At 48.2% G+C, this 25527-nt stretch overlaps 3 protein-coding genes across 6 annotated transcripts; 2 read left to right on the top strand and 1 right to left on the bottom strand.

Moving 5' to 3' along the window:
• Window positions 1-1386: 1386 nt before the first annotated feature.
• Window positions 1387-16897, top strand: LOC120951240 (progestin and adipoQ receptor family member 4). Of its 4 annotated transcripts, none has more exons than XM_040369848.2 (8): window positions 1387-2106; window positions 5308-5597; window positions 5685-6575; window positions 6937-7152; window positions 9875-9978; window positions 10069-10206; window positions 11791-11931; window positions 13076-16897. In XM_040369848.2, exons 3-8 carry the CDS (start codon window positions 6308-6310, stop codon window positions 13181-13183), a joined length of 975 nt encoding a protein of 324 aa, XP_040225782.1. In that variant the 5' UTR covers window positions 1387-2106; window positions 5308-5597; window positions 5685-6307; the 3' UTR covers window positions 13184-16897. The 4 variants fall into 4 exon arrangements, with proteins under 4 accessions (XP_040225782.1, XP_049461147.1, XP_040225776.1 ...); XM_049605190.1 differs by having other exon boundaries at window positions 5682-6575; XM_040369842.2 differs by having other exon boundaries at window positions 5308-6575.
• Window positions 16898-19162: 2265 nt separating this feature from the next.
• On the top strand, window positions 19163-20956 carry LOC120955350 (probable cardiolipin synthase (CMP-forming)). The gene is made up of 2 exons (XM_040376177.2): window positions 19163-20351; window positions 20485-20956. Exons 1-2 carry the CDS (start codon window positions 19605-19607, stop codon window positions 20731-20733), a joined length of 996 nt encoding a protein of 331 aa, XP_040232111.2. The 5' UTR covers window positions 19163-19604; the 3' UTR covers window positions 20734-20956.
• A 2366-nt stretch (window positions 20957-23322) lies between these two features.
• LOC120956052 (complex I intermediate-associated protein 30, mitochondrial) lies at window positions 23323-24673 on the bottom strand. The gene is made up of 2 exons (XM_040377432.2): window positions 23953-24673; window positions 23323-23862 (listed from the first exon to the last, which is right to left on the bottom strand). The coding sequence occupies exons 1-2, from the start codon at window positions 24508-24510 to the stop codon at window positions 23446-23448; spliced, it is 975 nt and encodes a 324-aa protein (XP_040233366.2). The 5' UTR covers window positions 24511-24673; the 3' UTR covers window positions 23323-23445.
• Between the last annotated feature and the right edge of the window lie 854 nt (window positions 24674-25527).

Raw genomic sequence — 25527 nt, 5'->3', positions numbered from 1 at the left:
AGGCTAAACATTATTCCATCCCAAGCAGACCTCCCAAATCCCCACCACCAATCCCCACTAACTTCGGATTCATCCAAATCCGGGTGCAGACTCGTTTTGCCCATCACTAGTACGCACATTTAAAATAACCGTTCCGTATTATTTGTAACGAGAGCAAACAACTGTAAACCTTTGGGTGTGTTAAACTATTTCTTTCTATTTCTCTCATATTATCCTTTTCTTAACATATAAAAACAAAACAAAAAGCTGTCAGATTTAAAAAAAATTATGCTCATTTTCCACCAGGAAGTCAAGTTACCGGCCAAAGGGTGTAAAGAACAATGAAACAGCATGTGCTGCAAAACCGAGCCCGCTTTTCCGGCTGATTTTCCTTTCGTTTGAATTTTCCAATCGAACGCTTCGTCCCATTTGTTCTCCGCTTCTCTCGATTCGGCCACCCGCTCAGTGCTCTCTTGTGGGGCGTACGCCATTCCGCTCGCACGAACGATACGAAGATACCAAATTTGCGCTCCCCTCATCACCATTTTTCCGGACCCCCCCTTACCCGCTCTCTTGTCATTCCGCTGCCCGAGAGGGGCACTGCAGTTCGGCAAGCACCGTGTGCCTGTGTGTGTTTGCGTGGAAAACCGCCGCATACAGTGGGACAGAGCAAAGACAGGGAGGAACGTGCCAACGCATGGTCATGCGCACACGGTGTCATGGCAAGTAGCGAGCTTGGAACGGGCCCGCTGCTAAAAAGAACCGGCACAGCGGCCGAACACACACACAGATTACGAGGAGGAGGAGGGAGAGGTGCGGGGATGTGAAAGCAGTGCGAATGCGTTCACCTTTGTGGGTTCCGAAAGGACGCGGTCGAGTTCGATTGATGGAATTGGGGGAAAGCAAGGGCCAAGAGTGATAACTAAACGGCAAGAGAGAGAGAGAGAGAGAGAGAGAGAGAGAGAGAGCTGCACGAGAGTAACAGTCACCGATGAAAAAAGCAGCATGGTTCACTTTTCATCTTGTCTCACAAAGATGGGCCGATCGATTGATGTGCGGGAAATTTGTACCGGGGAAGGTGGTGGAGGAGGAGGGAGTGGGATGCGAGGGAACGGGGTTGGTTGGGAAAACGGTTTCAGTAAAATCGGGAGTACGATTTGAAGGGATGATTAGAAGGAGAGCACATAAATGAGTATAATAAAAATAGAGAAAAAGAGAGAGAGAGAGAGAGAGAGAGAGCGAGAAAGAGAGAGAGAAAGAGATAGATAGAAAGAGACCTGACACACACACGCGCTCGAGAGAGAGAGAGAGAGCGTCCAAGGAGGTTGATTGTGGATGTTGTGAGTGCGGGGTAAAGGGGGGTGGGTTGGAGAGGGGAGAGGGAAAGGGGGGGGGGGGGGTGGAGGCATGCGCCCGCTAAAAAGGGAAACGCCGAAAACTGTCGAAGCCGAAAAGAATCCTGCCCGGCGGCCCGATGGGCCGATTCGTCTAAAATGTGGAAGGGGGGGGGGAAGGAAGTGAAGGCTGAGAGGAATGAGGGGCAAAAACGGAAAATTGGATCCGGCGACGAATCGCGAATCCAGTGTTCTCCCGTCCGTCGCTCGATCTAGTCCTGCGCGCCCGCACCGGCATATATGTGTGTGTGTGTGTGCATGCGAGTGTGTGTGTGTGCGTGCGTGTGTGTGTGTCCTCGTGTATGTGTCGTGCGTGTGAGCGAGTGAATGTGTGTCCGTGTGTGTCCGTGTGTGTTTGTCCGTGTGAGTTTCTAGGATAAACGGCCGCCAAGGTGCGATCATTGCCATCACATACGCGGCACAAAAACGCACACCCACACACACACACACCCATCCACAGAGAGCAAAAGTGATGCTGCCCGGCGCGGCACCGCATCCTTAGCTAGGTGGGTGGTGCGGGCGGTGAGGTTCTAGCGCACCGCATGGCGCTTGGTGCACGCTTGCGTCCCACACCACACAATCACACAGCGTCACCGTGCCGAAAGGACTGGAGGAGTCAAGTGCAGTGATTCAACAAAACCCACGGCCAGCGAGACAGAGAGAGAGAGAGAGACAGAGAGAGAGAGAGAGAGAGAGAGAGAGAGAGAGAGAGATAAAAAAAAGCAAAGCGAAGGTAATCATGTTTATGAGTGTGCAGCCCCGCACTACACCTTACCCCGTTTCTCGGCCTTCCTTATTTAAGAAAGCACCTGCAGCAACCGCAGCACGTGCACACGGTGACACTTCAAATCAAATTCCGAGGCTCCCCGTACATCATCGTTTGCTAGTGAAAGTGGGCAAAACTGTCTTTTTGTATATTTTCGCTTTGTTGTTGCTGTCAAGTAGAGCTGCTGTAAGTGTGATCCGTTTTTGTTTATGGTTTTCGCCCGAATGTCCCACAACTCAACCCGACAACACGACCCAAAGGTGCACAAACAACGAACCCTGGGAGGAGCTGGCTTCCCTTCGCGAGCCGTCCGCTTTCCCTGTGCGGTGTTTCGCTTCAAATCCTCTTCAACCATCAAACACCCGCAAAGGCTCCTTGCCGCTCTGGCCGGAGCAAGCCGCCACCACCACGAACCACCACGGCCGGGATTGGCCCATGTGGTGTAATCAACACACCACCACAAGTGTCGACGGCCCAAACCAATAAACGCGGCCGAAGAAGGAAAAAAAAACCTCCTCATCTTCCACCAAACTCCGGCCACCCCGGGAGGACATTCCGGGACAGTGTGCCGGAGGGCCGGAGTATTGAAGGCTCGAGCCTACCGCTCGACTACGGTGGTGGTGTGTTATGTAAAGGCTTCCGTAAAGGCGGCCGTAGGCGTGCGGTGTTTCGTGTGATTTTTTTTTTTTTTTTGCGAATTGGGAAAATTTGTCTCCATCACTGCGTCCGTTAATGGTAGCCGCTTGGGAATTTTCCTTTTATTTTGTCTTTTTATTTATTTATTTGGAGGATCTTTTTTCCTTGCCTCATGTGTGTCTGTGAGTGTGTGCTTAACGGGCGAATCATAAGGGCAATCACGTTGCAAAGAAAAAGGCCTATGTAATGGCGGCAAGCGTAGTGTATGAAAGTAAGCCCGAGCGAATGGGGTCTCCTCGCATCCCTTTTATTGGAATTCGAAGGCTCTCCTGCCGCTACGCTCGACACGAAACCCATACACACACAGACACACACACACACACATGCAGGGCATTTTGGCATGTGATGGCGGCCGCTGCGCCTTCAAACTTTCTCCGTCCGTCGCAAAGGGCCGTCCTGCCTAGAGCCGAATCCTCGGGCTCGGAAATGTCACGCGCGTACAAGCCCTTCCTCTTCCCTCCTTCTTCCACCCTCACCCTGGGGATCGTTCTGTGTCACGCGAGAGAGCGTACGTGAAATCACGGCAGGCAAAGGTGAGGCGCACGTGAGTGACAAAAAAAAAACAAAATAGTGCTCATGCTCCTCCACCTTCTTCTCGGCGTGTGCGAAATTCGTTTTTTTCCTCCCAACACAATTCCCTATCGCACACACACACACACACACACTGCCCTCTAAGTACGCGGGGCTGGCAGTTTTGATCTATTTTAAACCAGTCAAACTGTCAGTACCCCCACCCCCACCCCCCTCAGCAAAAAAAAGGCCCACACACACACATGGGAGAGCGTGCGCGCGCGCGCGCTCGCGCTCGTTTCGGAAAAACACACCACCAGTCGTCACACCGGGCACAGTGTGTGTTACCATGTGAAGGTACCAACCCCCCCCTCTCCCGCTCCCCCGATTCTGAGTCGGTTTATGGAGCACCGGATGGGAGGGAAAGGGGAAGGGTAGCGGGTGTGCGCCCCCGTACTCCCTTCACTCATCCTGCGGTGTGCGTGAAATTTACGAGCACGTGAACGGTGTGCGAAATGACGCTAATTATGGTTTGCCCAGAAGGGAGAGTAGTTAGACGTGGAGTGAAGGGGGGGGGGGGGGGGGGGGGGGAGATGCTAATGTCAACAATATGCTCGGACAGCAACCTTGGCGGAGTGCGCGCCTGGGTCGGGCCAAACTGCTGCACAGATTGCGCCAACATCCCCCCCCCCTACACTACCCGCGTCCCACCGCCAGTGTGTGTGTGTGTTTTAATAGCAATCGAAAGTTCGGGCGTTTGTTTGTTTTCCAGAAAAGTCCCAGCCCGGCCGACATCAAAAACTACTGCATCTCTGTGATTTAACCAACCATCTAGTGATGTGCTCTTTGGAACCGACTTCGGCTATTGTTAGTTCGAGTACGACTCCGGCAAAATCCGAACCAATAGTTCCACCGGGAGTCGGAGTCGTTTGGAGTCGTAGTTGAGCGGGTGGGAGTTTTTCGGAGTCATCCAGAGTCGCCCAAAGTCGTTTGGTGTCAGAGTTGTCCAAAGTCGGCTGGAGTCGGAGTCGTCCGAAGTGGCCCGAAGTCGTTCGGAGTTGTCCGGAGTCGTTTAGTATCAGAGTCCTTCGGAGTCGGCTGGAGTCGGAATCGTCCAGAGTCGTCCGGAGTCATCATGAGTCGTTCGGAGTCGTTCGGGGTCGCTCGGAGTCACCCGGAATCGTCTGGAGTCTCCCGAAATCGTTCCGAGTTATTCGCAATCGGATCGTCCAGAGTCGTCCGGAGTCGTGCGGAGTCGCCCGCAGTCGTTCGGAGTCGCCCGGAGTCGCCCGGAGTCGTTTGGTGTTAGAGTCATTTGGAGTCGCCCGGAGCCGACCAGAGTCGGAGTCATTCAGAGTCGGTCGGAGTCGGAGTCGGTTGCAGTTAACAGGAGCCGTTCGGTGCAATGTACTTGTGATCAGGCATTTTGTTTCGTTGTTTTTTGTCTTTCACTTTGCGCCTGCCCTTTGTATACAAGCCTTTGTTTCGACCCGGACTCTAACTGATTCCGGATGACTCCGGACGACTCCGGACGATTCTGACTCCCCAAGACTTCGAACGACACCGACCCAGACGACTACGACTCCGGACAATTCCAGATGACTCCAGATGACTCCGATTCCGAACGACTCTAAAGCGACTCTGGACCGCTCCGGACGACTCCAGAAGATTTCGGAGCTACCTTCCAGAGTCGATTCCGAAATTATCGGAGTCGGATTGGATTCAACTCCAGGTTTTTGCCAACTTTACCCATCACTACAACCATCCCGCACTCACACACATACCCCAGCACACGCGCTCGAAATTGTTGATGTGCCGTGTTTTTTGTTGTTGTGTGAACGTTCTGCACATTTTACAGCTTACACTGATTTTGTGCTCTTTATTTGCTCCCCGGCAGTGGCCCGGCTCATTTTTTTTTAATCTCATCTTCTACTTCTTCTTCTCATCTTTTCTTCTTCACAGCGGCCACAGCGCCCCGCACTCGCCCGGCCTCTGATTACATAAATAAACATGGTGGTGGCCACGGTTTGGCACGGCAATATAAGCAAACGGTGTTGGACCATGCGCTCGCCCGGTGAGGCCGAAATCTTGTGAAGGAAATCTCCAATTCTACGTCAACGCGGAACGCGTGGTGCACGAGAGACAGACCAGACTGTGTGTGAGCGAGAAAGAGAGAAAAGAGAGAGAGAGAAGATTTCGCATCAACGCGAGATTAACGCGACGCGAGAGCAGCATCAAAAGCAGCAAAAGAGGTGCGAAAACCCCTCTGGCGAAAGGAGAGTGCGGTTTATATTTCTGTTTCTTTCCTTCCTTCCTCTGTGTCACGGATGTCACAGTAGGCGCAGCTAGCTACTAAGCGGCAACGGCACACACAACTCTAGCACGGTACGCGGTACCCGTGGGACCAGAGAGTGAGTGCGAAAAAGTGTCATCAAGGCTGCTTGTGTTTTGCTCCTCTGATTGTGCTGGCCATTGGCCTCTCGCAAACCTCCGCACACCGTCCGCACAAAACGTCCGTTCGGTTATCAGTGAAGCAGCCCGAGCAGCCGAGAGTGTCGCGAGCGCCGATGGAGGCGGCCGCGTGCTAGAACCGCCGCTCAGGTGCTGTGTGCCAGTGTGCCAGTGTTTTCTGCAGTGTGTGTGCGCGCGCGCTCGTGTGTGTATCTGTGTGTGCGTTGACCAGCAGGACATTAGACCGGTCGGAGCAGCAGGCGCTAGAGTACGCTGCAGTCACGCGTTGAACGCGAACGGAAGCGTTTGGGATAAAGCCGCTGACTGTTCGCCGGGCTCGACGGAGTGATTTTGTGCGCCTGTGTGTGTGTGTGTGTGTGTGTGTTTGTACACGGGGCGTTCGCTCCGGGTGTTTTTCGCTGACCAAAACACTTAACACTTCCCCTCCCCCCGCACGAGCTTCGCACAGCGCACGGTGGAGCCGACGACGCCGACGGTCGAACCGGTGGCGATGGCCCCGGACACGGTGCCGGCCGTGCCGGCTGCCGAGGTGCAGCCGGACGGCGGGTCGCCGGCCAGCGAGTCGCCGGCCACGCTGATCACCCAGGTGCAGCGGATGCTGACGCCGCCGGCCGACCTGCTCGAATGGAAGGACATGCCGCAGCACCTGCAGTTCAACCCGTACGTGCTGACCGGCTACCGGCCGCTGCAGGGCGTCAAGGGGTGCCTCAGCAGCCTGTTCTACGTGCACAACGAAACCATCAATATTCTCACACACGGTAAGTAGGCCGCGCTCGACCGCCCATCAGCCGCCGCCGCCCAATCAGCTCAATTTGCTCAAACGCGCCCTCAACCGATCTCAACCAGCGCCGATCTCAATCAGGCGCGCCGGAACCGGAAGGCCGAAATGGCGCCAGGGAGGGTTGGCGCAAACTCACGTTGTGCGCCTGGTCGGCCATCCCTGCGCCATCCAGGATGCCAAACAATCCTGGCAATATCTTGGTCAATAAACAACAGCGCCGATGCACTGCCACCAGCCAAACCGATTCGATTTACCGTAACTCGTCTCCTTTTCTTCTTCTTCTTTCTCCCTAACCCCCTCCTCCTCCCCCCTCGTGCACGCCCCCGCGCACCCAAAAGGCATTCCAATTGTCTACATCCTCGCAACAGTGCCGGCAATGATGCCATGGGAGAAAGACTATCGCTTTCTGTCGTGGTGTCATCTGGTCGGTTCCGTTGCACCGTGGTGCGGCAGCTTCGTCTACCATCTGTTCATGAACCTGGAGAACGGCGAGGGCATCTACTATCGGCTGCTGCAGCTCGACATGCTCGGCATCTGGATTAGCCAAAGTTTCGGTAAGCCCAGGGTTCGGTCGCATCCAGTCGATCCAGCAAGACCATGCAAGTGCAAGCAAACAAAACAAACAAAACAGACCCGAGAAAGAGCGGCAGGGAGTGGTCGCTCCCGGCCGCTCTTCCTCTGGGACGCTGCTCGACGATTGACTTGGTTGGTTGGTTTTGTTATTGGTAGAATAATTTTAACCTGAACTGCGCTGCGTACACAGTTCGCGACTTTGGAGGCTAGAGTTGAAACTGTCGGTTGCGATTAGCGCACCAACAACAACAACAACAACAGCGCGGTAAGATGTAACGTTACTTTCAACCGTCATGCGTGTCCTTGAACGCTTTTACACGGTGCTTACATCCCCGGCTGGGGTTTGAGTGACGGTTGCCAGCATTACGACATCCCTGCTGTCGGTCAAACAAGAAGCGTGTACGTGTACGAGCGAAAATGCTGCCTATCGGTGACACACCGATGGTCATGTCTGCAGCGCATCCCGCATGCTCGATCGCGTGATCTCTCGCTGGAAAGTTTGCAACGGGCAGGTCCAACGCTAACGCTGCCAGTGAGTGCTGCGACCGAAACCCCTTCTGGGACCTATTACGGGTAACTTACTGCCTCGAGCGGATCACTAAGCCCTGGCCATCCCAGTCGCGTACAGTGGTTCCCAAGCGCTGTTTTCTATTCCTGTGCAGCATTTCAGCATTGGGGGATTTCAGTTTGTGCTTACATAGAAGAAGCTCAGATCTAGATCGGAGAGAATTATTACAAAACAAAGGGATGTTTAAATTGAAAGATGTAAGCTAGATATGTACTAGAAATTATTTAGTTTCGTCTCCACAATGCTGTTATGCTTTCTTATGGTAATATTTTATTTTAAAATACAATACAGTGGAACTTCTCATAACGAGTTTAATCCATTGCAGTGACTCACTTGCTAGACGAAAAACTCGTTATGCGGGAGGCTCTTTTACATATGAGTTGTATCAAACGTGAAATAACTAGTCCAAGGACCATAAAAATGGCATATACGCATTTAAAAAAAAAAGAATAATTTGTTTATCATGCTAATAATTGTGAGAATATTTGTAGTATACTATTCCTCGGTTGTTTTTGGTCCATTTTCTTGAAAAATTAGTCGATTGTGTTATGCTTTTATTTCAGAATATCCAAGGCTTTTTGATCGGTTTCTGTCGAAGGGTTCCACTATTTGACATTTCCAGCTAGACTTTATTTTTAAATAAACCAGTTTCATCACAATTGGAAATGTATTACGGTAAACATTCTTCAGCACAAATAAGTTCATTTTCCGATAAAATTCTTGGCATCAATGCTACAACACTCTAGCACACCACGTATGTGGTCATACGAAACTCCTCCAACAGATAGAAATTGGGAAAATCTCGCCTTCATGAGCAAGTAGGTTCAGAAAAATGCACTAAAAACACTCGTCAACATATACTACACACTTGTGTCTCACACATTGATACGATACTTTTCCTCCTAACAATAGTTTGATCTTAAACGATGCTTAGAATCGAAGGTCTCTTACTTGCCTGAGTGATAATCAAAATTAAAGATTTGTTTACCTTACCTTACTCAATGTTTACCGATCTTGATCTTGATTTCACATCGTCACCAAAAATACGCATCAGCAACACAAATTATATTGCTCTTTATGAGATATTTCACTTGTTAAGAGAGATATTTGTTGAGCATTTAGATTTGCTCGTTCTATGAAATTCGTTATAAGGGGTACTTATGAGGAGTTTCACTGTATTCTAAAACATGACCTTTAAAGAGGAACCAGACTCTTGAGATGAGTATGAAGCGTTTATAAGAATATTACAGTGTTCTTGATTGGGAACCTATTAGATATCTTCGTCTTCTAGTTGATCCTGACATGCCGGCCTGTGCAGGCTTTCGAGACTTTAGACTTAAACCCACGACGGGCACGTCCTTATATTTACCGTATCAGTATAACTAATTGTTATACCTACTCCTAAGGTTTTTTGCTCTATCCTTAAAAATAAAAACGAAAGCAAGCCAGTGTAGATTAGTAACATGTTTCAAGTAAAAGTTTCAAGCTGTTGTTAGCAGAGTTTTCACTGTTTTTAGCTTGTTTGAGCTTCCTTCTGCTTTGAAACATTCTGTATTAGATTAGAGTGATTAGAGACATCATCTAGTGTACCTCACGTCAAGTAGCCTTCTCATGTACAAGGTTTTTGTAATTGTTTTGTTTCACTGTCTTCCTCAAATTTGTTTGCGCCAATGACACATAAATTTTTATCAAAAATATTTAAAAAATAGTGGAAAATCCCCCAAGAAATTGTAAATTAGGATGCTACGAAACTCTTGGAGACATAAAACCCTTCGAGATAGCTAGTAAAGCATCCAACTCCAGAATTGAACGATTATTTAAGTAAATTCGCACAACTCTATTGGATTGGAGATTCCAATCAGCCATTCCCCCTCTATTTTTGTGGGAGCCACTGCTCCCTAATGACGTACTGCTCAACTTTTGCGCCTCCATTGAATATCGGAAGAAACATGTGTTACTTGTGTGTGTGTGTGTGTTCAGCATCCCAATATGCTGATCGCGTGTACAATTGCAACAGCACTCTTCGCAATTAAGCAAACGCTTGCGTGCCTAGCGTCCCTTACGGTGTACTATTGTTGTTATTTTTATTATTATTTTTCCTTTCCCTCTCTTCAAACAAAAACACCCCTCCACAGGAGCGCTACCGATGGTAACGGCAACGGTGTACTGTTTAAACTTTCCATTAAAATGGTTGCTCATCATTTCCTACTCGCTGCTGTGCATTTGGGGCCTGTTTAAGGTACGTTAGCGGATCCGAACCCGTAAGATTGATTCCTTAGTGAGTTTGATTTCTTTCTTCTTTTTTTTTCCTTGCTCCTATTCGTTCTAGGCAATGACGGCATCCTCGCCCTGGCAGCGACGGTTATGCTTTCTGCTGCCGTTCAGCATGCGCATCATACTCACGTTGCTGCGAATCTCGAAGCTCGGCGGCGGAAATCCTACCTCACTCACCCACGTCTTTCTGCAGGTAAGTGTTGGCAGTAGGCCTGCATCGTCGGCTACTACTGCTGTTGCTGTTTGCTGCTGTTTGCTACTGCTCCGTGAGTTCAATACCACGGCCATATCGTCCTGCGAACAGTGCACACACAATTAACTCCTCGCCAGGGTTGATCCTGTTGCTGCGAATGCATTCTGCAACAAACCATTTTCCCAATCCATTAGACGTTTGATCTTCCCGTCACCCCCCGCCCATATTCGCTCGGTCACGCGTAATGATCGACCGAGCGACCTCCGCACGCCTGCCTGTCCACATTATGAGTTGTCCAGGCCATGCATCGTTTCGCTTTGAAGCGAAATGTATTTTCCCCATCAAATACCATCGCGCTCAATGGCAAAACCGGGCAGGCGAATTAATTTTTAACGAGTTGGTAGCATTCTCTCCTCCCCCCTCTGCAACTGTCCGGTGTTGTTGGTTCACGAACCGCAACCAAGCGCTGGCAGGACGTAACGTACGCGTACCCCCACCCCCGGGGACGGGGGTAAGGGTGTTGCTGTGCACGGTTGTTGATGGTAACACGGATGGTGGTAAATAATGTACACTAATGATAGTTTTACCGTGCGATACCTACATCCTCACCTCCCCACCCGCTTGTGTCGATTGGACCGCCCATCCAACGCCCGGTGGGGTTGTAGTTCAGTGTAATGAATGCTATCCATTCCCGGAAGCTCGCCACTTACTCTCCTTACCCCCATCAGCCCGACCCCGCCTGCCAACGCTTCCTAATCAAAGCAAATGACCATTCCCGGGGACAATTGTGCGGGGAGTGGGAAGAGGGCGGCCTACGTGACGCAGTGGATAGAAAGTCCATAAATTACTAACGACCTTAATCGCTGTTTGAAATGTTATGGCTGTCATGATCACCGCGCTCCGACTGGCGCACCGTCCGATGGTCTTCAATTTAATGGGGAGAGCGACGTTCGTCCCAGGACTGGCCTGACTCTGGGCGAGGGGTTTGGTAATCGATATAGTGGGGGAGGGACCTGGCGTGCTGGCGTGCTTCGCTCACTCACTCAAGCCCGAACCGGTAATCAACCTGCAATCATCCTGGCCCCTCCGCCGCCAGCTCCCATCGCGCATATCCTTGGACGGGACGGGGCACGCGCGCATCCATCACAGGTGGGACACACGCGTGGGCGTCGCGTTCTTCCCTTTTTTTTTGCTGTTGTTTTGTTTTGTTTTGCTTCAAATAGTGGCAAACTATACTGCGAGGCCGGAGAGTGCTTATTAGTGAGGTTGCTTCGGCGATACGGTCCGGGTCCGGGTAGGGGGGAGCTGCCAGGACGACGCCGACGGTATCCATCGGGGTATAACGCGCGATGGATTTTGATTTGATTTATTCGTGCACTTTCTCTTCCCCTCTCTCTGTCTCTCTCCCTTTGGCTACGTATCATTTCATTGTTTCACATTGTATCATTATCGTTATTTGCTGTCGTGCCTTTTTGTTGCGGGGAATGAAAGGGGACAGCAGCAGCAGTAATAGCAGCAACAAAAACGCAATAAACCATCCTCAGAAATAAACACACCCGTGCTTTTGCAATATCGCCCGCACAGGACGCCGTGTCAGCCGTGGGTGGAGTAATTGGAGCGATGCATATCCCCGAGAAATGGTTTCCCGGAAGTGTTGACATCTATTTGAACTCGCATAACATCATGCACGTCCTGGTGGTCGTCGCCGTCTACTCCATGCACCAGGTAAGGTACCAGCGCTTCTCAGCACGCCCTACACAACCTATCGGCGGCGCCTCCTTCCAACCTCATCGGTCACGTGGTGGGTGCACTGGTGTGTTGCACCACTTTCCATCTGTGTGTGTGTGTGTGTGTGTGTTTTTTTATGTTTTGTTTGTTGCTACGGAGCTACGGAAATTCGATCAATACGCGAGCAATTTAGTTTCGGAGGAACCCGTACGAGATGGTCAAGGTTGCTATGGCAAACAAAAAAACACCCACACACACACACACGAGCAACGCAATGCAGTGGATGCACACGTGCAGGCCGTGCTTGTAGGAAGAAAAACTAAAAAAAAAAACAACATCTGAATCACAAGGAAAACCTCCCAGAAGGGCACACCGAGCGGTTGGCGTTCGTTTAGTGTGTTGCTCTGTGCTCGAGTTTACTTTTAGAATCCGCTCAGTCGATCGGTCGGTATATGAAGGTCAGCAAGGCACGCCCGGCGCATTGTGTGTTGGCTTTCCCGCCCTAGGTAGAGGCTGCTCACTGCACTCAGCTCTCCGTGCTCCGTATTGCGCTAAATGAATGCCGGAATACCGAGAATTGCCATATGCAGGAAGATTCCGCTGAATGTATTGAAATCGGATATTAAAGTACTGGGTTCTGCGAGAATTCTACGCTTCTGAAGCCGATGTTGAATTGGTTGCATATTGTTGGGTGTGCATCTTCACGCGAATACCAGATATGATGGATTTGGATACTACTGATAGGCTTATTAGACGATGGAAAGTACTGTCATCTTGATTTGCCACGATACATTCTTGATTGCTTCTGATAAAGCTCAGGAAATCTATAAATTGGATGGAAAGTGTGAGAATTCACAAACAAATTCTCATATCTTATTACACTTACGGCTGGATTTTTGTTAGTGTCAAAACCTGAGTTTGACAGAAAAATATCAAATGAGGATGACAGTGCTTTCCATCGTCTGATAAGCCTATGACGGCTAACAGCACTGGATTCTGCGAGAATTCTTCGCTTCTGAAGCCAACGTGAAATTGGGTTGCATAATCTTGGACGTGCATCTTCACGGGCACCCCAGATATGCTGGATTTGGATACTACTGACGGCTAACATTCTAATGTTATTCCCATTTCCCGTAAACAGGCGACCATACGCGACATCGAGTGGATGCAGCGGGCAGAATGTAATGGGCTTAACTATACCTCAACGCTGAACATAGACTCGATCAACGGGTCCCACCTGGAGCTATGACTTGTGCCAGCAAGAGTAGCAGAAGCAGTAGCAGCAGCAGCATCTACAGCAACAGTAGCCTGCCGCAGTGGGCGTTACTGGTGCAGCCTGCCGGACATCACGTGCCCGGCCCGTCGTCAATTTGGTGTTTGCGAAGCGTCGCACCGCCCGCAAATCGGTACACGATACGTTTGAGGGTGCCCTTGAGGAAGCGGCATCTGAGATAAGCTAATTAGAACCTGCCCGTTCGTTCAGCATAACCTGCAAAACAGCAACGGGGAAAAGGATCGGGGTTCGGGGCAGGCAGAGCTCAGTGCGCAGACCTGCCCGCCGTTGGGCTAATGGAATTAAGGGCGACGAAACGTTGGGGCCAGATCAATCGGGCACCTGACGTTAAGACATTACAACACACAATACGTGCGACACTCATTCAGGCTTCCTCAAAGTACACCTACACTCACATACACACACTTAGATACGTATTTTTCTTGACACACTTCTACGTCAGCCAGAAAGGGCGGAAAGCGAGCAACAGCCTAAACCAAAAAAAAAAACGAAAAAGAAAAGAAAAACAACCTAAGAAAGCTAGCTTAAACATTCTACTCCCCAAGCACTCGTGCAAGCTTGCCAATGCCAATGCTGGTGCAGTAACGGTACCAAACCCCCCCCCCCCCCCCCCCCCCAAGAATATACGGCCTCGGAACAGCGCTTCCCTCTTTATATTAACCGTACTGCACCAAAGGAAGAACAGCCAAGAATGCTGTGGACACTTCCAACCGCGAAGATACCGGACAGCCCTTACCTTGTTTCCTGGTGTGTCCTTTCTTCCTGTACTAGTAGCACACGCGATGTTCCGATACGCGAGTGATCGAGTGAGGTGCCTGAACGAGAATTTGTAATTAATAAAACACACACAACACACGTACTGGTGCGCGTGTTGTGGCGGGATGTGCGCCTGCGATACCCTGACATTAGTGCAACGCACCAAATTTCGACGAAACAACAAACGCCACAGTGAGGTTACTAAGCTCAACACTCGAACGCGATCGCGCGATACTAATCGTCTCTTTTGCCTCTCATCCGGTCCCTCTCTCTCACACACACTATTCCAGGTGCATCTACCTGCAGTGAAGAGTAATTGTAACGCTCCGGTAGTATAACAATATGGCGGAAATTTTGAGAGCGTCGCGTGTGCTTAAGGGTGAATCGCGCACACGCTGCCCGAGTGTGATGCACGAGGATAGTATTTCCTACTTGCTACCTATTACCAGTAGATAGAACAAAATTGAGACAATTCATGGCGTTGGCTAGGTCTAGTGGTAACGTGCTGCGCAGCACACCACGTAGCCCCCGCCAGGGGCCATACGGTTGATAAGCATTATTTAAAGCAAGGGAAAGAAGAAACGTAAACGCATTACCAGTTGGAGAAAGCGTTCCGCAATCCAGCATACGGCAGCAGCTGGCCTGATACGGCAGGTGTACGACTTGTTTTGTTGCTCGTTCCTTCGGTGCCGATTTGTGCGGGTTCACACCTCGTGCGCAACACGCGCACTGGCACGGTTCCGCGTAGAGCTTTCGTTAGAGTTACTTTTACTTTCCAACGGTTCCTGTGGTTCGTTGAGCCAATCTGCTCAAGCGGCAAGATACAAAACACACACACCTACATGTACTAGTCCCGGGAAACGAGTGCTTGTGGTAAAGAGGTGCCATCCTTCGTTTATCGTACCTTTTGTTTTAACCGTAGGAATACTAAACTATGAAACTGTTACGAAAGGCTGTTTAAGTATTAATTTTCCCAGATTGCTCTAGCGTTTAAGTAAGTAGACTTACGATACCGTAGCAACAACACATGGAGCTGTTGCTGTGCTTAGCAATTATATATATATATATTGAAGAACAAACAAAAAACACTCAGAATAGCTAATGAGAAAAATCACCACCACCACTACCACAAATAATACACAGTATCTTTCTCTCCTTCTGTCTATTTTTCTATCACCCGTAGCCTGGAACCCCTGCTCCGAAACCGAAACCGAAACCGTTCTACTATTTACTATTTTCGTTTACTATTTTCGTTTTAATTTACGTTCCACTTAGTGATTCGGTAGTGATCGTTGAAATTGTTGATTTTTATTTGCAAACATTAATTTCCTAACCAAAGTCAAAGTATCATTCGCATTGAAGGGGGTTCTCGGTTCTGTACTCAGCCAATCTAAGTGTGTTAAAAAGATATCTGTCCCCACTTTGGACTATCTTCGAGCCGATGTGATCGCTAACCTTAAACCTCCACTAAACGACAGCTTTATTAGTATCTATTAGATCAAGTACAGCTAGATGAACCTTTCTTCTATGCACCCTAAATAATACAGAGTGAACACACAAATTTTCCCTATCTCTTTCTTTCTTTCTCCCTCTCCCTATCTCACTTGAAGAGTCTTTTCTTTCTGTTCCTCAAAGCAGATGAGGTACTTGCAGGTGCGTAACACGCAAAGGCTCTACGCGCAGTTCCCTGTAAGATCATATGTTCCATATTTTACATGCCATCACTCCCTTTCCCGCATTTCAGTTTTCGGGAGCGGCATTCCGACCAGGTGACCAGGAACGGCATACATGCGTACACTTCTTTAGCGAAACAATACAAGCAAAACTAGAAAGGCAAATCCACCCCAGAACACTACTGTGCAATGTGATATTATATTTTTCGCGCTTTAAAGTGTTTGATAGGTTTTTCTCTCTCTGGGCAGAATAAGCGGAAGAAATAAATGGGAAGGAATACAATTTGCGAAACCAATGTCACAACAATGTGTGCTGCGATGCTTGCATGCGCTTTCGACACGCAGGGTACGCAAAAGCATCGCGTAGAGTTTGAAGGCATCAGCAAAGCTGTGGGCAATAAGGCGTGTTGCGTGAGCACCACCTTATTTCCGAAACTGCGCGTTGCAAAACGGTAACCTACTAGAAGAAACATACAAAACAAACAAAAAATCAATTAAGCTGTATAACTGAGCTTTCGGCGGACCAGGATCCGTATCCCGTCTATCGTAGATAATTTTCCAAAATTCCGAAAGGCGAAAGGCATCGCTGCCGGGCGTCACCGCGTGGCGTGTGAAGTAGCTTAACGGTTCCGTTGTGAGTTCACCTTCGCCAGACGAGCGGTCCTACAGACGCTTTCCGTTTAGGGTGATGTTGGGGATACTGGCTCGTCCATGCACTGCGTAATCTGTAGTAGTTGCAGTTTATCACGATCTAAGGTACTGTTTGCTTCCTTCCGCGTTATTTGTAGCAAATCCAAAAAAGAAGGTGAAGAAAATAAACACAGCAACAGAATAAAACAAATAAAATATACTTAAATTAATAGAACTTTATACATATGAAAAACTCACATAATTACTTCAATATTAACACAGACACACACACACAGACAAACAAATGCATGCAGATGTACACTAAAGACGGAACAACATTTAGAACAAATAAAAGGCAAATAATTCTGCATTGACCAAATCAATCACCTAGACAGATCATACACACGTACAGATTAGACACTTCAATCAAGTTAGTTCTAGAACTTGAAAATCGTACATTATGTAATCTAACGAACTTGTTTTAGTGAGTTTAGGATGAAACAAATACAAAACAAACACATATTAATGAAATAAAAACAACAAAAAATAAACAAAAACTGTAGGAAACCTTCCATTGAAATAAAGCAATAATATATACAAAGTATCAATACTTGCCGCGTTTGCTAAAACCACACCCTAGCGATGTGCTGGGTTCAGGGATGTTAGCATGACCCGTGCAATCGTCTTATCTGGTGTAATGGGATGCACTTCCACTCGTGCGTGATGCCGGAAAACATTGAGAACAGTTATTCTATCAAGGAGGATTGGCTTCATTTATTTATTTATTTATGTTTGATGAATCGTGCGGTGGATGCATGCGAGAAGTGTGACGTGCATAAATAATGTATCAATGTAGTGCTGTTACTGAGTGCGTCAATTCAAAGTCGCCTTCGTTAGATTTAAGTTTTTTAGCTTGAGCGATATCGATCGCCTCATTGAGTTTGATCCTCGGATCTCAAAGATTGTCTGGCCCAAGAGATGACCCTAAACCTATTCCAGTTTTCTTTAAAATTTTGTTGTTTTGTTCACTGAACCTATTCCAGTACCGTTTCTAAGCCAAAACTAGGACCAACGTGGACCTGCTCGTTTTTTTTTAAATGGGCAGATACACACTGTACCCAAGATTCGCTTTTGGTATGCAGTATGCGGACCTTGGAGAATTAGTGTGGCATGCAAGAGAGAGGAGAAGATAGAATGAGGGATAGAATAGATGATCAAACGAGAGATAATTGTGAGGGATAGGAAGCACGCAGCTGAAAACTATATAACGAAGGCTTTGGTAGGAATCTCCGCGTATCTCCGTACCCACGTATACTGCGGACGGCCGTTTATGCGGGTACCTTTTATCCGACTGTCCATATATCTGTGTTGTTCAGAATAGTGGTGGCAGCTCGGAATCGGAACTACCCGATTCTGATTCCGTGTTTGGAATCAATTCCGGAGCCGGTTGCGATGCTGAAATCGATTCCGATTACGGAGCCGACTTCGGAGCAGGTTCAAAAGCTGACTCCGGAGGCAATTTCGGAATCCGGTCCACCGATAAACGGAATCAGGATTGACTGCAGAAATGGAATTAGCTCCGAAATGAGAATCAGTTGAAGTTGAATTGAAGTTTCAGAAGCAAAATCAGTCCGGGAATCTCCATGGGAATGGTTCTTTTACAAGTAAATTTTGATTCTTTGCGGCTATCAATACATAGCATGATTGGACCCTAATGCCTATTCCTATGTAGATGCCAAAACCGATTCCGTTTGGAAGCCGATTCTAATTTCTGAGCCGATTCCGATGCTGGAGCCGATTTTGGAGCCGATTCCGGAGCCAATTTTGGGGCCAAATCTGGAACGAATTCCGAAATAGATTCCGGAAACAACATTTCCCCAGGATAACCAGGGCAAAACTATACGACGCTATGAGCTTTTTTGGAATCCCGGCCAAACTGATAAGGATAGTTCGAATAACCGACGTCACTTGCCAGGGTGGATGAAAAACTCTCAGAGCCTTTTGCTACCACCAAAGATCTGCGTAAGGGGGACGGGCTTGCCTATCCCCTATTCAACTTGACGCTAGCGAGGGCCATCGGGGACTCGAGGGACTTCGGGAATCATCTTCTATAAGTCAACCCAGATGCTAGCATATGCAGATGATATAGACATATTTGGTCTGCCGCACTCCTATGTAGCAGAAGCCTACCAAGGGATCGAGCAGGCGGCAGAGAACCTTCGATTGCAGATAAACGAGGCAAAGACCAAACTGATGGTGGCAACATCAGCGGCCCTACCATTAAATAATCCAAACATGAATAGGCGTGACGTACAGATGGCTTTTTAAGTCGTCCCAGAATTCACCTATCTCGGGTCACAGGGCAGCAACGACAACAGCATGGAGGCTAAGTTGCGCGCAAGGATACTGTCCGTGTCTGCCATTAAGGCCGGGATAACAGATTGGCAGACGAAGGCGCGAGCCCATGAGTGGTATTGGACACTCTAGAGGCAGGCCAAGACCACAAAGCGGTTTTAGAGCCGGATAAGTAAGAAAGTAAGTATGCTTCCTTCTATATTTGTTGAAACGAAATTTAAAAAAATAGACAAATTAAAGACAATTTTTGGCAAAAGCAGCAGCAAACCCTGTATTTACATAATTATTTCCATATGTTTTATATCATTATTATTATTTTACATCATTTTTTTCAAACAATGCTCTTGATGCTTTATTTCATATTGCTGCCATGCAAAACTAGAGCTATCTTGGAGATTCAGCTAACCTACCCTGCTACACTTTCAACATAAAACAACCGATTTCGTGGAAATCGTGCAGCGAATGGAGAATGGCGAATTCAACCCTTTGAAATAAACGCTTCCGTCAAGCTGTCAACCAACAGCAACATTGGCCGCTGGGCAAAAGAAGGATTTATTTATTTTCTTCGCAGTAAAGAGAGGCAGAGGAGAGAAAGAAAGAAAAGAAAAAAAACAAAAGCCAGTCAGGAATTGCTCAACAAGCCGGGACCGAAATTGCTGGACCGCAAATCCGATTCCTTCCCGCCTGCCAGCGTGATCAGGCAGTCGGTGTGTCTGGGTGTGTGGGACTTTCCGTGCGGCAGTCGTGCTATGGTTGGTGACGAGAGATCCCACCTGGTGCCCACCTCTGCCCTCCGTCAAGTGCATCCCGGCAAGCAGGGTTAACGAGTCCAGCGGTGTCGCATCGCAAGAGAGAAGTGCAAAAGGCAACGCAAAACCCCGCCGTTCCAGGTCGCAATCAAATCAACCAACTCGCGCGATCAAAACCAAAACAACCGAAACGCCGGACAGCAAGCCAAGCAAATGCTGCTAACGCACGGCACCCACACACTGCACGCCGTCGCCGGCCGGACAGCACTGTCCGAGCTGGTGCTGCGTGCCGCCAGCCATCACACCTGGTTCGGATCGGCCCCGGGCCGGCTGGCCTGCGCGGCACCGGCTGCATGGGGCCTTCGGGCCCGGGAGCAAACGCCCGGCATCAGCCTCGCCTACTACTGCGGGCAGCGGCGCTACTGCTCGAACCTGAAGAAGAAGCAGCCGCGCGTGGTCGCGGTAAAATCGGTCGAGGGCTCGGAGCTGCTGCAGAACGTGCTGCAGAAGAACAAGCAGCTGCTGCAGGAGAAGCGCGACGGGCTGGTGCGCGACATCCGCGAGCGCAAGGACAAGGTGAAGGAGCGGGTCGAGGAGGTGATCGAGCGGGAGAACGTGGCCACCGTGCCGAACCTGCTGTGCATCGGGCGGATCGTAGCGTCGCCCTACCTCGGCTACGTGATCGTGCAGGGCGACTTCCGGCTCGCGATGGGCATGCTGATCGTGGCCGGGCTGACCGACCTGGCGGACGGGCTGATCGCGCGCCACTGGCCGAATCAGGCCAGCCGGCTCGGCTCCTTTCTCGACCCGATGGCGGACAAGGTGCTGGTCGGGTCGCTCGTCATCGCAATGAGCTACATCGACCTGCTTCCCCTGTGGCTGACCGCTATGATACTCTTCCGGGACGTGTTTCTGATCGGGGCCGGCTTCGTCATACGCTACATCAGTCTGCCGCAACCGGTAGGTGCCCGGCATGTTTTGTGTGTGGGGAGCTACAAGCTAAACAACTTGTGCTTGTGACTGTACATTGATTTTAATGTTATTTTTTGGTTTGTATGATCACGTTCACTTATCGATCCGCTTCCACTTCCAGCGCACGCTGTCCCGATACTTTGACGTGACGCACGCCACCGCCCAGCTGGCGCCCACGTTCATCAGCAAGCTGAACACTGCCGTACAGCTGGTCACGGTTGCCGCCACGCTCGGTGCCCCGATCTTCAGCTACGTCGACCACGCGTACCTGCACGGGCTGTGGTATCTGACCGGCTTCACGACTGTGGCCGCCGCCGCCAGCTACCTCACCAGCAAGGACACGTACAAAATACTGCGCAAAAAGTCGTAGTGCCCGGCAGCGCCCATTGATGCGATCCCTTTTTACCCCCGCCCCACCCCCTTTCCTCTTTCTTTCATTCGCACCCCTGCCCTGTTGCGTTGACGATTGAATGCAAGTAGTGGAGAGGGTGGGTGGGTTTCGCTGCACGCCCACCGCGCTAGAGGCACACTGGTCGATTGATCCCGGCAAACAGATGTAAATAAAATGAACATAGTTCCTGATGGTTAGACAATTTTTGTTTTGTCTGGCGCGAATTGATCGGTAGCTTCTCTGCACGGAGAGAAGTTACTGAGGAGGACCAAAGAAAAGATATCAAAGTAATTTTGTAATTGTGTGGGTCAACCTATTCGCTACGATGCAGATTGGTCTTATGATCTAATATCACTTACATCTTGGATCATATAGTTTTTTAAATTGTTTTCCTATTTTTCCTCCACTATGTCACGGAGCTCATATGTTACATTAGTGATCACTAGGCGTTCACAATGTTTATATATTCCTTTTGAATTTGAAAAAAAAAATTAAATGCTGCTAAAAATCGTTTTTTTAATGAAGCTTAATTATGGCTATGAAAATGTAATGCTCGTCACATCGCCGTGTTTTGCGAGCATTATTCTCACCAGCTTTCTCAAATGCATCCTACGCTTTAGATTGCTTTCTCTCCTCTGTTTCTATTCGTTGCTAAGGTTTGCTTAATCGATTGTTGTTTAGCTTTCTCTCTTCACGTTGCACTTCTTTAATGCACTTGAAATAATCCAAGTAACCATGTTCAGGAAACCATAAGTGTAAAGCTATAAACGGTTCAATGTCTGGTAATAAATAGTAGAATGCGTCTGATTAACGAAATATCAAACGCAATTAGATGAGAAATGCAAAAAAAATATAAAAAGATTAAAAACACGTTTTTGACGCACTAAAAATGCCTTGAAAACGTGAGGGTTGTTTCATTGCTCACATATACCATTATAATTAAAATTTGAATGAAAATAGCAATGAAATTTACCTCACGTTTTTGAGGCATTTTTTAGTGCATTAAAAATGTGTTTTTAAACATTTACACACAAACATTTTTATTTATCCTACTAACAATCAAACCTTATTCGCCGAAACTCATAGAAACATTTGACTATAAACGACTAGGCTACAACTACGCTGAGTGTGGTTTATCAAAGTAGGATGTACAGCCTTTTCCCGAGTTACGCCAATTCTGTTGATAAATGTTTGAGACATATCCGTATAAAAATATACTAATATACGTACTTTTGGTAGCAAATTTTGCAAATGCATTTGAACTTCTTGTTTGAACTGTTCTTGTAATTACATCCAACTGGTAGCTTTTGAATAGTGGTTTTTAATTAATTAAATAAATTTCACTGCAATCCCACGTGAACGAGAAATAAGGAAGAATTGAAGGATTTGTCAGACGAACGGTAAACCAAAACTTATTAAGAGGTCATTAAGAAAGTTAATAAGAATAATAAAAAAATAGATTAATAATGCAATAGCAGTAGGTATTGCAACATTTTGGAGAGAGATTTAGAGAATCATTCAATTTTATCACAAATCTCTCTAAGGTGAATCTCGAAAGGACCGTCAGCTTAGAGAGATATTCATGTAGAGGAAAACTAATGAAAATATTGCTATGAAGTATCCAAGAAATCACGAGATAGGCATGGTATCCTTTGACCAATATTTTTGTGAACTACCACCCAAAAATTCTTCTGAGAGAATTTCGGCTGCCAAATCGCATATGCAGGTTGGATAATATTTAACTTAGGGAGGTATTCATCTTGTAGAGACACAAAATGTATGTGATGGGTCTAAATGTTCATCTTAAAGAGACTTCATCTTAGAGAGATTTCACTGTACTTGAATACCTAAAAGCCTTCTCTGTAAACATTTTGAGCGGCGGATTTGGGATCAGAGCACCGATAAATTCTAGTGTTGGGTTCCACAAATCTTTCGTTGATATTCATTCATATGAATCTTCAGCGATGAATGATTCGAATCTTCAAATAATCTTGAATTTCTAAAGATTAATTAATTTCTAAAGATTCCAGAACCTCCAAGGATTCATGAATATTGAAAGTTTGAAGAATCTAGAAAATTCATAAATGTCCAGGGATTTATGCAGCTTCAGACATGTATGATATTCAAACTATTGAATATGGGCGATCCCATGGTATAGTGTTAAACTCGCACGACTGAACAACATGCCCGTTGTCGGTGCAAGCCTCGCATGGATCGTTTTCTCGGAGCAAAACAGACTTGGTACTTACCAAGAAGTCTCGAAAGCCTGTATAGGCTGGCCATAACCTTGTAGGTTGTTACGTCAAGACGAAGAATAATAAAGAAGCTCAAGCTGTATGATTTTTTGGAGATTTATCAATGCCCTAAAATTCATGAATCTTTTGAAAGATTTATTCAGATTCATGAATCTGAATCAGATTTACCCAAAACTAATAAATTCGCCACTGTAGACTACCACCAAAAACTTGTTGATTCTCCAAGATTACAAGCGTTAGAAGATATTCGGAGAATTATCTTTCTGCAAATCCATCGCATTTGATCAGGCATAGAAATCAAATCGAAGACGTGTTGCCGTGTGCTGTACAAATTAGCATAGAGATAAGCGTATCTATTTTATTACATGAAAAACCTTCATCCTACAACTCCCCTCAAACGTTAACCATGGAGCATCGAGTCCGTCCGGCCCGCTCCCTACGTCGCTACGATGTACTTCGGCTGGCGGTACATCTCGTACGCAAACTCTTCCTGGTGCGACGGGTCAAACTCCACGCCGATAAAGTCGAACTCGAGCCGGAAGGAGCCCTCGTGGCCGCCGCGCGACCCCACCGAGAAGCCCACGTTCGTGATGCGGTTCAGCGGTACCGGGCCCTGCTGGTCCTGGACCCGGCCCTTGGACGCGAGGAAAAACTTGGAGAACGGTATCTTGGCCACCTGCCAGTGGGGGCCGCCCCGCGTGTACAGCACGTAATGGTAGATGTCGTTCCACAGGATGTCGTAGTAGCCCTCCGCGGTCAGGTTGATCAGGTAGGAGCGGCCATCGCCCCGCACCTTCAGCACGAGCGTATTGTACTGACTCCAGTCGTAGAAGGCGTCCCGCTTGAACGATTTCTACGTGTGGGGAAAGCGGAAAGCGGTAAAAACCAGCATCTTGCAACAGCAACGGGATGGCGGTTTTGGCACGGCAAAAGGTCAACTTACCCGTACGCGCAGGCTTTTGATGTTGGCGTAGCCGGCCCGCTTGATGCGGCCGTCCTTCGGTACGCGCGACTCGAGCGTGCCGTGAAACAGCCCGAACCCGGCCGGACTGCGCTCGAGTGCGGCCTGGGAGTAGCCTTCGCCGTGGTCCCGGTCCGTCGTCACCACCCACCGGTCGAGGTCGGGCTGGCTCTCGAACCCGAACACCACGTCGATCTCGCCCGGCCGGAACACGACCAGCGGATCGCTTTCCAGCTTCTCCTTCCACTCCTGCTGAAACAGCGCAAACTCGGTCCGCAGCTCCTTCAGCCCGTTCACGATCAGATCCTTCGTCGAGGCGCGCTGCTCCGTCTGGTAGCCGCCCTTCCGGTGGCGCTCCCAGAACAGACCGCTCGCCAGCACGGTCGGCCGGACCAGGTTCGGCGCGAGCTGGCGCACCAGCAACCGGTCCCTGTCGGTAACACCGGCAGCACCCCTGCACATCGGGGTCAGCCCATGGTACTGCCGCTCAGCGCCACTTCTACCCAGCACCGCCAACCACCGGTGCCGTAGCCTAAACATCCTTTCGCGTATGGGGTTTGGTACGCGGGGCGTTCTAAACGAAATGGCCACACAGCATCCCGCCGGATCAGCCCGGTGTGCGCCTTTTTCTCACTGGTACTGGCGGAGCGCACTTTGTTTTGGCTCGACCAACACTGACAGCAAAATATTATGGTGCAATCAACACGGCCACCCGACCAACCAGCACACGCCTGTCACACGGGCCGCATGCGCAACGCACACAACGGTCATTTGAATCGGTCGCTGCCGTGCTTTAGGAGAGGTAATGTTTTAAAAAATAAGTTTTAAAAGGATGTTAAAGTGTACACAATTTAGCATATTTGTATTAATTTGTCAATCTGCCATGTTTGTCTTCTTTTTATCTGCCTCTCTATTCTAATTTCTAGCTTCCAATTTTAGCAAAACGAATGTCGCTATTCTTTTTTAAATATTGTTTACTATAAAATAAAGAAAACAATTATTTTGTAGTTCAACTAGCTCGTTATGTGTAGACAAATATAACAAAAAAAAACTACATGAACAATAGCCACTTGCAATCCTCCGAAACTTACACCTCGACCCGCGAGAACTTTGTAAAGTTTTAAATAAATGGTTCATTATTCTCAAAACTATCAAAATTATCCAAAATTTAATTTGTGCTTTTAAAAGACGAAAATCAAGCTTCAATAATAGAATAATAGCGCTGAAGACTTGTAACATGTCTTATCATGTTTCTTATCAAAAAGAATTTTAAACGTTCACTCTTAGCCAACAGCAACGTCAAAATGGCTCACAAAAACATTACTCTTTGCGAAGCAATGCGGCTCGCTAACTGAATTGGATGAACACTTGGTATGCATTAGAGGAGCCTTTTAACTAGCTAATAGCTCCATCTAAGGTCGAAAATACACGGCCGCATACATTTTTAGCAAGAATTCTGCGGCCGGGAAATTCCGGTCCGTGTATTTTTGGCCTAAGAAATCTCATTCCAACACTATTCCTGCGCTGCGCTTGTACTAACGGGTACAGTTTGTCGAC

The sequence above is a fragment of the Anopheles coluzzii genome, chromosome X (genome assembly GCF_943734685.1).
Source record: "Anopheles coluzzii chromosome X, AcolN3, whole genome shotgun sequence".
In the NCBI taxonomy this organism is placed as follows: domain Eukaryota; kingdom Metazoa; phylum Arthropoda; class Insecta; order Diptera; family Culicidae; genus Anopheles; species Anopheles coluzzii.
This window is presented reverse-complemented; position numbering and strand designations above follow the sequence as displayed.

Bases quoted from the DNA above. Each gene is read 5' to 3' on its own strand.
- LOC120956052 (XM_040377432.2), bottom strand. From the start codon at position 24,510: ATGTTTAGGCTACGGCACCGGTGGTTGGCGGTGCTGGGTAGAAGTGGC. The intron at 23,863-23,952 runs GTAAGTTGACCT...CCCCACACGTAG, and splicing joins TCAAAAGCCTGCGCGTACGG to AAATCGTTCAAGCGGGACGC.
- LOC120955350 (XM_040376177.2), top strand. From the start codon at position 19,605: ATGCTGCTAACGCACGGCACCCACACACTGCACGCCGTCGCCGGCCGG. The intron at 20,352-20,484 runs GTAGGTGCCCGG...TTCCACTTCCAG, and splicing joins ACATCAGTCTGCCGCAACCG to CGCACGCTGTCCCGATACTT.
- LOC120951240 (XM_040369848.2), top strand. From the start codon at position 6,308: ATGGCCCCGGACACGGTGCCGGCCGTGCCGGCTGCCGAGGTGCAGCCG. The intron at 6,576-6,936 runs GTAAGTAGGCCG...CGCACCCAAAAG, and splicing joins CATCAATATTCTCACACACG to GCATTCCAATTGTCTACATC. The intron at 7,153-9,874 runs GTAAGCCCAGGG...ACCCCTCCACAG, and splicing joins CTGGATTAGCCAAAGTTTCG to GAGCGCTACCGATGGTAACG.